General features: G+C 44.6%; 1 protein-coding gene across 1 annotated transcript in view; it reads left to right on the top strand.

Moving 5' to 3' along the window:
* LOC136626208 (alpha-2-macroglobulin-like protein 1) overlaps positions 1-18,725 on the top strand; it is a 99,903-nt gene that overhangs the window by 67,953 nt on the left and 13,225 nt on the right. The window contains exons 20-28 of the mRNA XM_066601053.1: positions 599-725; positions 1,382-1,503; positions 6,056-6,107; positions 10,055-10,138; positions 12,636-12,812; positions 13,767-13,848; positions 13,932-14,088; positions 14,280-14,354; positions 17,500-17,662. Of these exons, the coding sequence (XP_066457150.1) occupies positions 599-725; positions 1,382-1,503; positions 6,056-6,107; positions 10,055-10,138; positions 12,636-12,812; positions 13,767-13,848; positions 13,932-14,088; positions 14,280-14,354; positions 17,500-17,662 (1,039 nt within the window). The remainder of the gene's footprint in view (positions 1-598; positions 726-1,381; positions 1,504-6,055; positions 6,108-10,054; positions 10,139-12,635; positions 12,813-13,766; positions 13,849-13,931; positions 14,089-14,279; positions 14,355-17,499; positions 17,663-18,725) is intronic.

Here is an 18,725-nt window from a genome sequence, read left to right as displayed (position 1 = left end):
GAGGCTCCTGGCGCACAGTTATAACAAAGGAGATGACAGTGTAGATTTCCTGACTGTATACTTATGGTCTTTAGCTTTTTAAATACATATAGAGGGTAATCATAGTTGCAGTGACCTCCCAGCAGGCAGAGATGGTATTGACTCTCGCTGGTGATGTGATATTGTGCTAATGCATCATGAGGCTGCTAGCATAAAGGAAAAGAAAGCATGGTGAAATCTAGAACTCAAGATGGTATCTGATAAGTGTCAGACAGGAGGCTGCACTTCATAGAAGTGACTGCAGTATACATAGGAGACATCCAAAGTGTGACAGACAGTCAGGTGAGGGGTGCAGGCATGGGAAAATGTGTTTTCACTGCTGCGGCCCTTTAAAAGCAACTTTTATTATCCCTAATGTCCAGGGTGAAGTCAAGCATGTAGGTTGGGATGCGATGGCTAATTTATACTTGGTACCCGGAGGACTCCTCACCGTCACAGTTCAGATAAATCAGCAGACTACAATATATCAGCAGCGCAATGGATATAATGTTAGGGGATGATAGGTTCTAACTCTAACTGTTCAGCATCTCAAAAAATGTACTGCTCTGTGAATGCACAGGTAAAATTCGATATTAAGAAATCTGAAGATCTGCAGATGTCCGACTGTCCCCAATGCAACATCCCTCAGTGTCTCTTACCGCAACAGACTGTAGTGTACACCTGGAATGCCAAAGCTCTGCGCATAGGTAACTATCCCATAAAGTACAAAACATGTTTCAGATTGTGAAATGTGACTCTTAGGTCAATGCCCGTCTTCATAGCAGTTGAGAGGTTTTGGTACCCCCACTTAAAGGGGTTTTCTGGGTAATATGTATTGATGGCCTAACCTCAGGATAGGTCATTACTAGTTGATCAGCAGGGGTCCACCGCTCGGAATCCTGACCAATAAGCTGTTTTAGTGCCCACTGCAAAAATACTGGTTACAGGACAGAAGCAGATCACTCCGACCGCTATGTATGGGCCGTTAAGGGGCTGTTTTTTCGGCAGCTGGAAGAAGCTGAAAATTGCCAACGGAGCAGGAGGGCTCCGAAGTGAAAGTGCAAGTACTCTTTAAGTGGGCATTACCATTGTCAATAGGGTGTGTCCCCAGTCTGAAACTGTCAGCACTGATTGGACAGTCTCAATTTATAAGGGCACACCCCATTAACAAGACCAATACCTCATTTACCCATTCATTTCCAAGAGGAATAACAGAGGAATGGAACAATGCAGAGTCTTAAGAAGAGATGCTCCGGAATGGTATTTAAAGGATAGTGCAAGTATTTACTTAAACAGACAGGTCAGAACTTTGTGTATCTGTTTCCTTGTAATATATCTATACAAATAATGTCGTCCTCACAAGGTGCTGTGGAAATTCAGTTGTGGATAGAAGCCATTGATACGCAAGAACTATGTGAAGGACAACGACCGATCGTACCGAACATTGGAGCTTCAGACAGTCTTATAAAGACTGTACTTGTAAAGGTTGGTAAGTCTGTACCTGATGCGAGAATTCATATAGCTGATTTATATAAAAACTGCAGCAAAATCCACACCAGTGGTGGAGTCACAGTCACAGTGGTGGGGTCACAGTGGTTGGGTCACAGTCACAGTGGTGGAGTCACAGTCACAGTGGTGGGGTCACAGTCACAGTGGTGGAGTCACAGTCACAGTGGTGGGGTCCCAGTCACAGTGGTGGAGTCACAGTCACAGTGGTGGGGTCACAGTCACAGTGGTGGGGTCACAGTCACAGTGGTGGGGTGACAGTCACAGTGGTGGGGTCCCAGTCACAGTGGTGGGGTCACAGTGGTGGAGTCACAGTCACAGTGGTGGGGTCACAGTGGTGGAGTCACAGTCACAGTGGTGGAGTCACAGTCACAGTGGTGGGGTCCCAGTCACAGTGGTGGAGTCACAGTCACAGTGGTGGGGTCACAGTGGTGGGGTCACAGTCACAGTGGTGGGGTCACAGTCACAGTGGTGGAGTCACAGTCACAGTGGTGGAGTCACAGTCACAGTGGTGGGGTCCCAGTCACAGTGGTGGGGTCCCAGTCACAGTGGTGGAGTCACAGTCACAGTGGTGGGGTCCCAGTCACAGTGGTGGGGTCACAGTCACAGTGGTGGGGTCCCAGTCACAGTGGTGGGGTCCCAGTCACAGTGGTGGAGTCACAGTCACAGTGGTGGGGTCACAGTCACAGTGGTGGGGTCACAGTCACAGTGGTGGGGTCACAGTGGTGGAGTCACAGTCACAGTGGTGGGGTCACAGTCACAGTGGTGGGGTCACAGTCACAGTGGTGGGGTCACAGTCACAGTGGTGGGGTCCCAGTCACAGTGGTGGGGTCCCAGTCACAGTGGTGGAGTCACAGTCACAGTGGTGGGGTCACAGTCACAGTGGTGGGGTCACAGTCACAGTGGTGGGGTCACAGTGGTGGAGTCACAGTCACAGTGGTGGGGTCACAGTCACAGTGGTGGGGTCACAGTCACGATGGTGGGGTCACAGTCACAGTGGTGGAGTCACAGTCACAGTGGTGGGATCACAGTCACAGTGGTGGGGTCCCAGTCACAGTGGTGGAGTCACAGTCACAGGGGTGGAGTCACAGTCACAGGGGTGGAGTCACAGTCACAGGGGTGGAGTCACAGTCACAGGGGTGGAGTCACAGCCAACTTCACTCCTTCAATTAGGCCGTTTTCAGATGCGTGTATTTTAGCTCTGTATTTGCTTCATGTTTTGCAGATAGTAATACGGAGCTAATGTAAATCTATGGATCTTATCACATCGCCATATTTTTACAGCAGTTTTTTTTTTTAAGCGCACCATGACTTTTTTTTCCATTTTTGCTTCTGTATTGCTATTATTTTCTATTGGACAAATACTGATTAGTATCTACCAAGTATAATAAACGTTACTAAGGCAAAAACGGATGACATATTGATGACATACACTTGTAATGTCATTGCTAATAGATCTGTATTACGGACATGTTACAATACGCCCGTCTGAAACTGGCATTAAAAGGGCTGAAGATCTGCACAAAAATCCACAAAGTGCCAATCTACCCTTGGGCCTCTTTCACACGAGCGCCAGTTTAACGCTCCGATAGTCGCGTTAAAACTGTGCGGCTATCGGAGTATTAAATTGCATGAACGAAGAATAGCAGCAACCAAGTCACGGCTATTCTCTGCGAGTTTACACGGCTGGCTGCGGCATCTTGTAGTGTACTGACGCCGCAGCCCCGAAATCCCAGAACAATGAAGAGAGTCCCTGCAGGGATTCCCTTCATCCCCACAGGGATGCCTTTGAAAATGATGCAAGGATGGAGGGAGTCCCTGCAGAGGTTCCCTTCATCTCCATGGGGATGCCCTTTATTGTTCTAGCACTCCCCGCTGCTAAACTCCCTACCCCTCCCTTTTCTGCTGGGGGGGGGGGTGAAGAGAGTTTAGCAGCAGGGGCAGCTGTCATTGTGTAGCTACGCTAGGTGCTGCTAAACTCCCTCCCCCTCCCTTTGCCGGCCGACTCCATAGACTCCCATAGGAGTGTTACCTACTCAGCATCAAAACAATGCTCATGTGAAGGAGCCTTTCGGCTACATTTACATAGCGATTCGGAATACCGTTCAGGGTTCCAGTCCCAGAGCTTCGTCTGCATGCTGTTTTCAACCTTAGACGGCTTCATTAACAACTATTAGTAAAACAGTAAGTAAGGCCGAATGCACACGGCTGGGTCGGAGTCTGCATGTGGGATTCAGCAGATGAATCCGACCCTGTGCCAGGCCAGGGACCCCTGTATACCTCTCCGGATCTGACTTGTGGATGTGCTGGCCGGACCGGGCGGTACATGCACAGTGTAGATAATGCTGCGCTGTCACTAGACGATTACGCGAAATCTGCGACCCATCCCAGTGTAAGCTACGAATGGGCGGCGGATCAGACAGCTTCTATTGACTTCAATGCAAGCCGTCCGTGCGGACTCCATGCTGGTAAAGGACATGCTGCGATTTTCCCTCCGCGAGCGGAAAATCGCAATAGCTTTCCACTCGTGGACATTGAAAAGCGATTTTCGATAGCATGCAATGGGCAGTATTTGCTGCGGAATCTGGAGACGGATGCCCGCTTCGGATACCACAATTCAATTATGCCCGTGTGCATTGGGCTTAAAGCTGCAAGCTTTGCTCTGTTTTATCAGATTTCCATTCAGTTCCAGCACTTTGGTCGGATAGCAAAGTTAGAATGATTAAACCATTGATGTATTCCAAGGCATCATGGGAGTGAAATTCATTTTTTCTTATAGTAAATGAAATATACAAATTTAGAGGGTATTTTTATGCTCTTACTATTAGTTTACCGCTAACATTTGGATACCATTTAACAATTTAGAAGGGTCTAAAAGATGTATTGTGGTCCCGTAAATACAAAAGAATGGGAATCGGGACCAGTTCAATAGAATCTGCCCACAATTTACTTTTGTGAACATGATTAGGACTATGCCCTAGTAGTTACAAGATTAAAGCTTAATCCAAGCTCACCGTGTCCTTATTGAACTCTCTGCTGCCTTCATCTCACTCTGTTCGCATCTCTCATAGAAGAGCATTCAAATGTACGCAGAAACCTGTATATGTAGCCGGTGATAACCTGTAAATACTGTGCCATCTACTGTAGTGGACGGAGCATTCATAGCCTATAGAGAAATGAAGAAACTGATATAGAAATATAGCAAAACAGTAAACAATCAGAAATATACGAACACAATGTATACAACAAAACAAGAAAAAATGTTTTTATGCTGTTTTTGCTAACCGGAGTCCAGATCTGAATCTGTAAGATGCTGCCCTTATATGAGACAATATACACTATCCTACCAAAAGTGATTGGACACCTGAGCGAGAATCAAAAATAGGATTTATTCCCATATGTAAATACTCAGTGGTCCTCCTTTGGCTCTAATGACATCAATGTGGCTTACATTCTACTAAAGTCTGATACACTTTAGCTGACATTTCCCTCCAATCAACCTGCAAACGTCTGGGAAGTTCTTTCACAGAACCTGTCTACAGTGCTGCAAGGAAAGTTGTCATTGGACAGTTGAACAATATAACAATGTTCTATGGAGTGACAAATCACACTACTCCATCTTCACGTCAGATGGATGTACCTGGGTGGTTTGGATGCCGGGGAACAGATTTAGTCTGAGTGTGTTGTGCCAACAGTTAAGTACTGTGGAGGTTCCGTTATTGTCTGGGGGTCTCAGCCCGTTGGTTGTAGTGACAAGAACCATGAACATGAAGGTGTCCCCTGACATTCTATTCAATAATGTGCTGTCAACTATCTAGCAATACTCTGTGGATTGTCAGCAATACTTGCAACAAGACATCGCACCTTGTCACAAATCCAACACTGTTACAGATTAGTTTTAGGATATGGATGTTCCACGATTGGACTGGCTGCACAGAGTCCTGACCTGAACCTACTGAACATCAGGTCAGAAAGTATAAACAGCATCCATATTCTTTGGAAGAACTCGCCAGATGTTTGCAGGATGAATTGAGGGAAATACCAGCTGAAGTGTATCAGACCTTAGTAGAAAGTAGCTATATAGAGTATCCGATGTCATTAGGGCCAAAGGAGCTCCACTAAGTATTAACATATGGAAATAAATACTACTTTTGATTCTTTCTCAGGTGTCCAATTACTGTTGATAGGATAATGTATTTATCTGACAGATCTGCTTTAGGCTATGTTTACATCAGTGCTGTAATTTCCATTTTCCTTCTCTGTTAAAATAGAATCCTCTGGCCAAACTGACCCATTTAACTATAAAGGGGTCTGTTAAGTTTTCATCAAGCATTATCCTGCATGCTGCGCTTTTTGGTCCAGGGTTTTGACGGAACTCAGCAATGGAGGCCCCAAACGCTGATGTCAACAAAGCCTTTTGCAGCAGTAGCCTGGAGCAGGAAAACTCAAAGGCATTACCTGTGGTTGTATTTTAATTATATATGTGCTTCTATAGTTTTCTAAACCATATTTATTCTATACTGTTGTACAGGCGGAGGGCGTAACGGTAGAGAAGTCCCATAATTCCATTCTCTGTGGTGCAGGTACAGTAGTTTAATCACTAACCATTTTCCCAGTATAACAACCAAGTCTTAGTAACAGAGCACTAGAATTAGTCTACAAGCTTGATGTATATGTCAACATCTGAAATACCAATGTGCGATATTGTGAATGGGGGTCAGGTAATATTTTTATGTTGCAGTAAAATGGGCCCCCAGAATGAATTTTACTGGTGGGCACTAGGCACCCGATCCAATGCAGTTCACTAGTATTAGTTATTGGCTGCATCGCTGTGCCTCTTACAGGATAATTAGACTGTTCAGCACCTTGGACAGATCATTAAATGAACAATTTGATATTATGGCAAACGAGTCCATCTGTTATATCTGCTGAAATATTTCATTCTCTCTTTGATACATGCAGTGCACTGTCTGGCTAGTCATTAGGACAATATGGCTCCATTTTTCTCTGTTACAGTAGGACGTATTTACTGACTTGGTATTGTTTATAAGCAAGTGTTGTTCCAGTTTAAAGGAGTTGACCCATCTTTAAAGGAGTTGACCATTTGGCATCTGAACAACCTCTTCTCTCAATGAAGACCCGGTGGTGATCAGCCATGGTCTGGCAGCTGAAAACATTCAGTATTACCTGGTGCTCATTCAAATATAATGTAAACCATGGCCATATTGAGTCTTCCAATGTGGGAGATTCTTTGCAGTAACTGTGGGGTGGATTAGCCCAATCAGCCAATCACCGTTTGCGGTACACATTTATACCAGGCCTGCCTCTCTGAGGGCGATGGTTATTCTTCAGTCTGGTTTGAGCATGCATGCTGGTCAGATATTTGTCTGTCTGAGTTCAGTTTGAGTTTCTTCCCTACGTCTTATTTAAATCTAGTCATATGTCAGGTCTGGCCCCAGCGTCTTGTCTGAATCCAGTCAGATGTCATGTCTGACTCCTGAGTCTTGTCTGAATCCAGTCAGATGTCAGGTCTGACTCCAGAGTCTTGTCTGAATCCAGTCCGATGTCGTGTCTGACTCCTGAGTCTTGTCTGAACCCAGTCAGATGTCATGTCTGACTCCTGAGTCTTGTCTGAACCCAGTCAGATGTCATGTCTGACTCCTGAGTCTTGTCTGAACTCAGTCAGATGTCATGTCTGACTCCTGAGTCTTGTCTGAATCCAGTCAGATGTCATGTCTGACTCCTGAGTCTTGTCTAAATCCAGTCAGATGTCATGTCTGACTCCTGAGTCTTGTCTAAATCCAGTCAGATGTCATATCTGACTCCTGAGTCTTGTCTGAACCCAGTCAGATGTCATGTCTGACTCCTGAGTCTTGTCTGAACTCAGTCAGATGTCATGTCTGACTCATGAGTCTTGTCTAAATCCAGTCAGATGTCATGTCTGACTCCAGAGTCTTGTCTGAACTCAGTCAGATACCTGTCTGTGTCCTGTCTGATTCCTGTTTGTAGATACTCTGTCTGAATGTGTTTCCAGTCTTATCAGAGGCACCTGGTTCTGTCCTGCACCTCTGTAAAGTAAGTCTGTCTGTTGTGTTACTTGTACGCTGTACATATTACATTATGTGTCATCTGTCCCAATCTTCCCTGTTATCATTTAGGGAGAGTCAGGGTAGCCATAGGTTCCTGACATGGAGCCGCCCTCATACGAGTGATCACTCCCCTAATAGGGTTTACCATGCCTTAGCAGTCAGGGCTAGATTACCGTGTTCCCTGTATTTGTTTCTTTATATGCCCTCTTGTGTTATCCACATTTGTACTAAAGTATATTCATTTTGTCTATCCAGGTTTGTTGTGTTTGTATTAGTTTGTACAGTATATTGGTCTTTTTAGGACATTATATTTATGTATGTGTAGGGCACATAGGATAAGCCCTGCATGGATGTAACTTATGCACTCTGGAAGGAGACTTCTCTAGGACATTCCTAAGACCAAAGTGCAAATAAGGGAGATGAACAATACCTCTACATCACCACCTATTGGAAGGCAGCGTTTCTGCAAGTCAATGTTAGACTCTTTATACAAGCCTTATAACAATGACTGGGAATTGAAAGCCAAGCCAAAATCCATACACAGATAGCTGACTCAGGGTGTTTGCCCCTCATTAGTGTGCAGTAGGTTTCTGGCTTGGCTAGTGAGAGGCCTGTGATGCGGGTCAGGAATGCTATCTTTTCTCCTTAGGGAGAGCACCTAGAAGGTGAGTGAGTGAAGGCCATTCATGCTCCTCTAGATAATAAGCAAATAAGGGAGATGGAACAACACCTCTGCAGCGCCACCTATTGGAAGGCAGCATTCCTGCAAGTCAATGTTAGACTCTTTATGCAAGTCTTGTAACAATGACTGGGAATTAAAAAGGAGAAAAGATAGCGTTCCTGACCAAAAGTCAAAAGTAGACTACCTTCATTGGTTTAGTAAAAATTTTACTAAACTTTTTGGATGTTCATACGTTATTGATCATGATAACTTAGATATATATACAAGTTATGAATATATAAAATAAAATTGAGCCAGGATATGATCCATCAACAGCAGCTGTTCACAAGATCCCCCAACAACATTCAGTGCGGAGATAGCAACAGATTTCTGTATGTATTGCCTAGAGTAAAAATTCTACATTTATTGACTGCATGGCCAATGTTCAAAGGGCGTTCCCAAGTAGTCTTATCCCCATCTACAGAACAGGGGATCTGATTGGTGAGGGTCCGATCACTGAGAATGAGAGTCCCAAATACCCTGTGTGAATGGAGTAGCAATTGAGCATGTGAGCTGCTGATTAGAGATGAGCGAGTATACTCGCTAAAGTCAATTGCTCGAGCGAGCATTGCCTTTAGCGAGTACCTGCCCGCTCGAGACAAAAGGTTCGGGTGCTGGCGGCGGGCAGGGAGCTGCGGGGGAGAGCGGGGCGGAACGGAGGGGAGATCTCTCTCTCTTCCCCCCGCTCCCTCCTGCTGACAGCCGTACTCACCGCTCCCCCGCGCCGGCACCTGAACCTTTTGTCTCGAGCGGGGAAATACTCGCTGAAGGCAATGCTCGCTCGAGCAATTGCCTTTAGCGAGTATACTCGCTTATCTCTACTGCTGATACATCCATCTTTATGGGACTGTCAAAAAGAAGTTGAGTAATCCAATATCTGCTGCAGTTTCATAGAGATGAAAGAAGTGGCAGTACACATGCTTGAGTGCCTCTTCATTCATATGAGGGAACATGAGACTTCTGTTCCCCACCAGTTGGACCAGCTGAATCCCTTATCCCCTGTCCTCTCTTGCCAATAGGAGATAAGTTTAAAACCTGTGAGAACTCTGGTAAAGGGGTTGTGCCAAGTTGCAAACCCCTTTGAGAATGCAGGGCTCGGCATGATCAATGGATCGCCCCAAGTTTAAAAGGGGACTTGATGTCTTTCTGGAGAAGAAGGATATTACAGGATATAAATTTTAGGTTAAGTGTCAATCCTGGTATATAGGCAGGTAGGAACTATTAGGGGTTGATCCAGGGAACAGTCTGATTGCCATTAGGGAGTCGGGAGGGAATTTGTTCCCCAAAAGGGCTAATTGACTTCTGGCCTTGGGGTTTTTTGCCTTCCTCTGGATCAACACAGTAGGATAGACAGGCTGGACTAGATGGACAATGTCTTCATTCGGCCTTACATACTATGTTACTATGTTACTAAGTTCCGCTATCAGCAGCCCTGACAAACAGATGATTTTGCCAGAGGAAGCTGCGACCATCCTGACAATTCCTCTGCATGGCGACTGCAGGAAAAATGTATTAGGGGATGTATATGAAGAGGGGATGTCATCTCAGCACAAAGCTTTTAATAAAAGATGGAGATTCACAATAGTATGATGGCTGTTTATGCCGCAGCACTTAGTATCATACATTCATTAAATACCGTATAATATTAAAATCAGCCATATTTTTAGTTGATCGAGTAAAACGAGTCACTAACTTTTATTCTATTATCTGTTTTTTTCAGGAAAAACTTCCAGTGAGACAATTTCCATAAAGCTACCACCTGCAGTGGTGCCAGGCTCTGCAGTCGCCATGTTCTCTGTAGTGGGTGAGGCAAAGAAATAACACATTACTGATAGTTCAGGGGAAAATCCACTTACAATAGTCTTCTGCTATGTGATTAGTACATGATCACCTTGATGACCACGGATTTACAGGATGAAAGGGTATTGTACCATTCAGCCACTGCTGACAGATCAAGGGCGCACACACACGAGGGAATTTGCGCAGCTAACTTACATGTACAAAAAAGCGTCTTATGAAGCCAATGGTGACTGCAATTCAGCAACTGAAATTCCCTGCTGCATGAAAAGATAGATCCTGACCTAGCTTTGGTGCGCAAAGTGCAGAAGCCTCCATAGACTCCTATGGGAGACTATGTGAACTGGCTGGCAAAGGGAGATGAAGTGATTTCCCTGCACCGGGAAGAGAGAAAGAACCATGAAGGGAAGCCCCGGGGAACCCCCTTCATTGCTGGGGACTCCCTTCATCTTGGTTGGGCTGGAGGGGTTCCCCTGCAGGGAGATGGAAGGATATCTATGTAGTGGGAAGACAGGGGTACCCCTGCAGGGGAGATGGAGGGGTTTCCCTGCAGCAGTGAGAAAGGGGTTTCCTTTGCAGGGAAACCCCTCTTTCCCCGCTACGGGGGAATCCTTTCTTCACCCCCTGCAGGGGAATATCTCCAGCGCCCCTGAGATGAAGGGAGTCACCAGCGATGAAGGGAAGGCTTGTGGAGCTTTCCTTCATCATCTCTCTTCCCGAAGCAGACCCTTCTTTTCTGTGGGGCTTCCCTGCACCGAGAGAAAGAGTGATGAAGGGAAGCTTCGGGGGAACTCTCTTCATCGTTGGTGACTCAATTCATCTCAGTGGAGCTAGAGGGATTCCTCCATAGCAGGGAGAGAGGGGTTCTCCTGCAGGATGCCCGTGTGAATGAGCCATAAGGTTACTGGAAACGCGACACAAACCTTTCGGCAAAGCTCCATTTAAATCAAGGATAGTTTACTTGGAAATCTCTGAGCGGTGCCAAAGGGGTATGAGTGCTCTAGAGAGCTTTTCAGTTGCATGTAGCAAGTAATGTGGAGATTGGCGAAGGCCTTAGAGTATTTCCCCTCAACTCTTCTATAATACAGACCTGTATAAAAACCATTATGAATGTTGGAGTACGTTCACATGGTAGAATCCAAGTCAGAAAAATCTGACGAGGATTTCATTGACAATCTGCTACAGAAATCCTCGCGTTTGCGGCTTCTTCACTTGGACGTATTTTTCATCAGTATTTTGTGAGCCAAAACCAGGAGTGGAACATACAGGGAGAAAGTACTTGTATAATGGAAAGATATGCTTTCTTCCATATTTTAGACCCGATCCTGGTTTTGGCTCACAGAATACTGACGAAAAATACACCCGTCTGAAGAGGCCCTCAGGCCTCATGTCCACGGGGAAAATCAGGCACACTACGGATTTTCCATGAAGAATCCATAGCGGGTCCCTCCTGCCCCGCAGACATGATGCTAAAAAAAATAAGAATAAACTTACCCGCAGGGGTCCGTGCGTGTCTTCCTTCTGTCGCGACCGGATCTTCTTTCTTCAGCCGGCGGATGTGCTCGGCACGCCGGCTGAGTGCCGTGCACATCCGCCGGGCTGAAGAAAGAAGATCCGGCCGTGAAGAAGGGAAGACCTGCCCGGTCCGCTGTGGGTAAGTTTATTCTTATTTTAGGTCTCCCGCGGATCCGGACAGCTTCCATAGGCTTCAATAGAAGCCTGCAGGAGCCGTCCCCGTGGGAGACCCGCATGAAAATGGAGCATGTCCATTTTTTTTCATGCTCCAGGATTTTTTAAATTCACTTTTATTGACCATCCGCGGGTATTTATCTACCCGCGGGTGGTCAATGCATCCCTATGGGGTGCGGATCCGTGTGCGGGTGAAGAGTTAAAATCCGCTGCGGATTTTAATTCTTCTTTTCCCCGTGGACATGAGGCCTTAAACACAGATTTTTGCCATGAATTCGCATGCAGATTTGCTTCATCCAGTGGGGCTAATCCACACAGAACATCCAATACGGATGCCACTTTATTTCTCAAGAACACAGATTTGAGTGCATGGAAAAATTTTCCCCTTAAAGTCAGGCTCTCACAGGCCATATCATGCTATTTTCATGGTAGTACCCAAGTGGGTAGTCATTGGCAGTGAGTGAATAGGTAACTAAAAGTTTTAATATAAGTGTAATCCATAGCTACAAAGTCTGCTCTAGGGGGTTGCAGTTTCGTATAACAACTTCTGAGAACCATATAGAACTATATTGCGTGTGTGTAGGGGGGGGGGGGGAGCACAATTACAGCAAAATAGGCATGTATAATGCAGTTTTGTGAGGTGCCATAATGCTTCTTGACTACTGCACTACCACTCTTGCTAGCCCAGGCTTCCCTATAGTTTTACACGTTTGTCACCACCATAAGTAACTTCTATGAGTCATTATGGTGCCTTTACTGATCCAAAGCCCAAAGTTAAATCCAAAAGCTATCATATAACTTCATGTTGCTCATAGGAGATCTAATGGGGTCTGCACTTCAAGGCATGGAGCAACTGCTTCAACTTCCATATGGCTGTGGAGAGCAGGTTATGGCCATGTCTGTTCCTAATATTCACATCTTGGACTACCTAGCAAGTGCAAACCTGCTCTCAGAAGAGGTTAAGAAACAAGGAACTGCTTACATTTTACATGGTAAGTTCGAAAGTATTGCTTCTTGTCAAAATGAACCACAGGTTTGGGTGTAAGGAGATACATGAGTCGAAAAGTATGGGGTGTTGACACAACAGAGATATGACTTGGAATATACACTGAATAGCCACTTTATTAGAGCTACTAGCCCTTTCACGATTGGAGCTTCTCTGTATGTGACCCCAGAGTGCATCATAAAATCAAGTCAGCATTAGAATGGGGAGATTGAGTAATTTTGGTGACTTCCAATGAGGGCTGCTCATTGGTACTAGTATTTCACTGCCAACCTTGGGGGTTTGTTTGTGCAATGGAGAATATACTGTGAATGGTGTGATTGAGGAGATACTGTGAACGTGAACAACAAAAGGGGTCAGAGGAGGATGTCAAAAATTGTTCTAACGAGCAGGCACTTTGTAGTCAAGCAAATTGTAGCATAATATGATCCTCCAACTAATATGTCTGGATGCACAAATTGTCATTTCTTAGCACGGATTGGCTGTAACAGCATACAACCAATTTAACAACGTCATTGCTGTTTTGGAAAAACAGAAAGGCAAGAGTACAGTAGGCAAAAGAGAGCAATAATTGGATCACTGAGCAATGGGAAAATATCAGCTAGTCAGTTGAATCCAGATTTTATTGCACCCTGTTGATGGGAGGGTCAGAATTTGGCACAAGCGGCATGAATCAATGAAGCCTTTACTATCAGAAGTCAACAGTTCAGATTGGTGAAAGTAGAGTAATGATGTAGGGAATGTTTCCTTGACACAACCTGGGACCTCTGATACCTTTGGATAGACACCATGATGAATTACTGTGGTTCTGAAGGCCAAAGGAGGTCCAATGAGCTACTAGATGGGGGTCTCTGATAAAGTGGCTATAAAATGTATACTAGCAGTACAATATCCATGTAGCAGATTGAGAAAGTAGATGTTTAACTGCATTATATTCTATTAGGTTATCAAAGGGGACTAAAGTACCGCAGAGATGATGGGTCTTTCAGTCCATTTGGAGATAGAGATGAAGAGGGTAACACCTGGTGAGTACCTAAACTGCAGATGCTTCTCGGGGTCACATAACATCTTCCTTACCTCCGACTTCCCCAATTTCTCCATTTATCAGGCTGTCAGCCTTTGCTATGAAGTTTCTGCATGGATCTGCTCGTTATATATATGTGGACAAGAAGTACATTCAGGATATTACTGCTTGGCTCAGAAAAAATCTACAGCGCAATGGCTGCTTCAAAAACAGAGGGAAACTCTTTAAGTCCTCCATAAAGGTAAGATGCCACTATTGTAATAAGGTGGTCTTACTCCCTCATCATCAGTTGACTGCCCTATTGTATACTCAAAGTGTATCAGAAACTAATGGAAGTAGTATCTGTTTCACGAATGATAAAGATGATAAATTATGATAATTATAGATAAAGATGAGCCATGAAATAACATGAAATATTTCTCTGTTCGCCAGGGCGGTGTTAATGATGAGATTTCTTTATGTGCATACACCACTGCGGCTTTACTAGAGTGTGAGCATCCTCTGGAGGTAAGTACCAAAGTAAGGCCTCATTCACACAGCCGATGCGTTTTTACACCCCATCGAGGAGGAATAGCCACGAACGAGTCCCGAGATGAATTAACTTCCTCTCGTCTATTCACACGGGTGTATCGTGTGAAAAAAAAACGCTACAGCATGGCTTTCCGTTGGTTGGCAGAAATCTTCGTAATAACTAATGCTTAAATACAGCTAGCCAGGTAAACTCCCTCCCTCTCCCTTTTTTTTCAGCTCCCATAGGAGTCTATGGGAGCCTCCAGTTTTTTTCCTCAAAAGATAGGTCAAGACTAGAGATGAGAGAACCTACTCGTTTCGAGTAATTACTCGATCGAGCACCGCGATTTTCGAGTACTTCCGTACTCAGGTGAAAAGATTCGGGGGTTGGCGGGGGGAGGCGTGGCGGAGCGGGGGGTAGCAGCGGGGAACAGGGGGGAGCCCTCTCTCTCTCCCTCTCCCCCCCCCCCCCCACTCCCCGCTGCAACCCCTCACTCACCCACGGCGCCCCCCGAATCTTTTCGCCCGAGTACGGAAGTACTCGAAAATCGTGGCGCTCAGGTGAAAAAGGGGCGTGGCCGAGTAGGTTCGCTCATCTCTAGTCAAGACCTATCTTTTGATGCAGTGTAAAAAGTCAGCGACCGAAAATGGTTGCCGATTTGACATTTGATGCTGTGATTTTTTCACACGCGCCTGAAAATCGCCCATGTGAATAAATATATTGGAATCCGATGCTTCACGGTTTTCGGCTGACGTTTTACTGTGGCAAAACAGAATTCTCAAAGAATCCTAACATTCTGTTTGTCTGATAAATGTAACGGGGCTGCAGCCCTTATGTATCTCCACTTTCTGCTGGATTATATCTTTCCACAACTATTTAGGTCCCATTCACATCTGATCTGTGGCCGATTTCTGTTGGTTGGCTCCAGGGCCAAGCAATGAAAATTCCAGCACCGCCAGATCCAGCGCATGCTAGAGCTAAACAGCATCGGAAGGACCCCATTGCCTATAATGCAGTCCATCCAGCTTCCAGCGTTCCAACCAACATTTGACTGGATGAAGTAGAGCAGCATGCCCCCCCTTCGTTTTCCTGATTGTTACATGGAGTGTGGTGTTCAGTTGTTGCAGCAGGATGTCCTGTAATGACACTCACGTGATCTCCCTACCCCATAGATGGAATATCGCCTGTGATGTAAAAACTATATGGGTGCATTCACACGGGCGTATTGCATAAATACGCAAGTGTGTGCATTTTTGTGCAGCATATTTATGTGCTTCATACACTTAGGGTGGCCGCACATGGGTATAAGGGCAAAACTGCTTGCTCCTGAGCAACGTACTTGCGCATTGGAGTATTTTTTGTGCCCATGCACCTCCACCCTGATTTAAAAGGCTAATTAGCTTTATGAGGTGCCAGTGTATGCATGGTGTTTTGCGCATACCCACGCATGCATATGTGCGCGTCCCCATAGACTCCTATGGGGCCCCTTGGTGCGTAAATGTGCACAAATATAGTGCGAAAAAGAACCATGAGAATGAAACCATTGAAATCAGTGGTGCAGTTGGGGCACTAGAAAACCATGATTTATAGGGATGGCCAGCGCAAAGGAAAAATCGCATTCGCTATAATGTAACACCGGGCAAAAATGGGCAAAAAGACAAAACAAACAGTATACAATGTCTGCAAGGTTATATCTACATATAAACAGTAAGTGGCTATACGAGATGTTGCCGTGGCACTCCCTGGTGCTTGAGGGGAACCTACCTACCCCATAAAATCAGTAACATAAACAGTAGTAAGATTTGGGGTAGAGAGGGGATTATTATAGCTTCAAGCTGCATTGTACATGCATTTGGATGAAACCACAATTAGGTACCAAGTAGAAATTTCTGCAAATTTGGAAAAAGTCTAATAGTTTTGTTTTAAAATGGCAGAATACGAATGTAGTAGGTCAGGACCTCAGTGCACTGTCCGTATGTAGACTCTAGGATAAAAAGCTCATTTCATAAAATCTCATTTTTTGCATTTCAGGGCAATGTTAAAGGCAGTACTGCATATAAGGAACATTAAAGGGGTTGCACCAGGAACAACTTTTATCACCTATTTATACAATTGGTAATAAAAGTCTGATCAGTGGGGGTCTTACCCCTGAGACCCCTAGTGATCCTGTGAATGGTGGTCCCCTGTCACTTTCCTCCTTTCTGCAGGCTCGCTGTGAGGAGGTTGAAGAGAAAGGCGGTTGTATTTGCCAAATGCCACTCCATTCATTTTCAATAGGGCTGCCGGAGATGGCCAAGGCTTATACTTGGCTATTTCCGTCAGACCCATTGAAATGAATGGAGGGGAATCGCTCAAGTGCAACTGCCTCTTTATTTAATGTGACATCACTGCAGGACATGGGACCCTGTTCTCAGGATCGTTGGTGGTCTCAGCGGTGAGATTCCCACTGGTCAGAGTTTTATCCCCTATCCTATTATTTAAGAAGGGGCGGTGATTCAGAGATTATTCCGATTGCCAGATTGGAGTCGGGAAGGAATTTTTTTCCTTAAATGGGGAAAATTAGCTTCTACCTCATTGAGGGTTTTTTTGTCTTCCTCTGGATCAACATTGATGGGGGTAATAGGCTGAACTGGATGGACATTTGTCTTTTTTTGGCCTTACATACTATGTTACTATGGACACTATGATGCAGTAACATCACTCCAGTCTGAGACCAGCCATATCGGTGTGGTAACTGCAATAGGTAGTACTGTATGCAAAAAAAAAACAAATTTTTGTTTATTGCACCCTGGTGGCCAATCTAGTGAACTACACCAACTGCACTATGTCGTATGTCAACAAACCAATGAGAAACTATCAAATTCCCTGTCTTTCTTTAGGACGAAGCAAGATGATGGGGGTAAAATGGGAAGGGCCCAGGAACCTTAGGGGACCCATAAGGCCTCTCTTCTCCATATATGGAGCCCAGTACTATTAATAAAGCATTATAGTTGGGGGCCCTCTTACAGATTTTGCATTGGGGCCCAGAAGCTTCAAGTTACGCCTCTGCCACAATCTATGCCTTTATGTGACTTGTGTCACGATGGTATGAACTGATCCATACAAATACTAGATTATTTATATATGTGTAATCTCTTGCAGGATGAAATGGTACAATCTGCGCTTAGGTATCTACGGAAAGCCTCCTCACAAGTAGACAGTCTCTATACAAAGGCTCTCCTTGTGTATCTCTTTACTTTATCCCAAGACTACAAACTAAGGAGCTCCCTCTTGTCTGAACTGCATGCCAAAGCTGTCGATGCAGGTAGGCCTGTTACTGCTGATACACTTACAGTTCAGCTATTCCCACAGTGAATGGAGCGGTGGTCACACATGTGCAGTACTGCACCATTTATTAGGGGACTTGTGCTGCTTCTGTGATCCCTGGTGGTCATTGCAGTTGACCCCCCACTGATTATAAATGTATACAATAATTACATTGCTTCTGCCATACTAAGGAAATCCTGAAAACATGACCTGTTGGGGAAGATGTGAGAACTGGAGACTGGGAGACACTGTATTAACCCCTTAAAGACATGGCCTATTTTGGCGTTGAGGACCAAGCGATTTTTGGTATTTTTCCATCTCCATTTTTCAAAAGCCACAACTTTTTTATTTTTCCGTCGACGCGACCGAAAAAGGGCTTGTTTTTTGCGTGGCGAGCTGTAGTTTTTATCGGTGCCACTTTTGAGTACATAGACTACATTGTAAAACGTATTTTTTTTTTTTATGACAACAGGGAGAGAAAACGCATCAATTCTGCCATAGATTTTTTTTTTACAGCGTTAATCATGCAGCATAAATGACAGTTTTTGAAAAGTTTTTTCTGCGGGTCGGTACGGTTACAGCGATACCAAAATTGTTATTTTTTTTAGGTTTTTACACTTTTTTGCAATAAAACCCCTTTTTTTTGGAAATCTTTTTTTTTCTCTATAGCTGCATTCAAAGTCCTGTAACTTTTTTATTTTTCTATGTACGGAGCTCTATGAGGGCTTATTTTTTGCGAGACATGCTGTAGTTTTTATTGGTACCATTTTGGGGAATGTACGTTTTTTTGCTCACTTTTATTGCATTTTTTCGGGAGGCAAAATGCTAAAATTAGCATTCTGACTCTGTTTTTTAGCGTTTTTTTTAATGCTTTTTGCCGTACAAAATAAAAAGCATGTTCAACTTTTTGTACACGTCGTTACAGACGTGTCAATACCAAATATGTGGGGTTTTAATTTTTTTAACCTTTTTTTATGCTAACATTAGAAAAAGCACAAAAAGGGTTTTTTTTAACATTTTTTTTTTACATTCTTCTTTTCTTTTTTTTTACACTATTTGAG

Source organism: Eleutherodactylus coqui, chromosome 4 (assembly GCF_035609145.1).
Source record: "Eleutherodactylus coqui strain aEleCoq1 chromosome 4, aEleCoq1.hap1, whole genome shotgun sequence".
NCBI classification, from domain to species: Eukaryota; Metazoa; Chordata; class Amphibia; order Anura; family Eleutherodactylidae; genus Eleutherodactylus; species Eleutherodactylus coqui.
The sequence above is the reverse complement of the archived record's forward strand: the minus strand, read 5'-3'. Positions and strand labels throughout refer to the sequence as shown.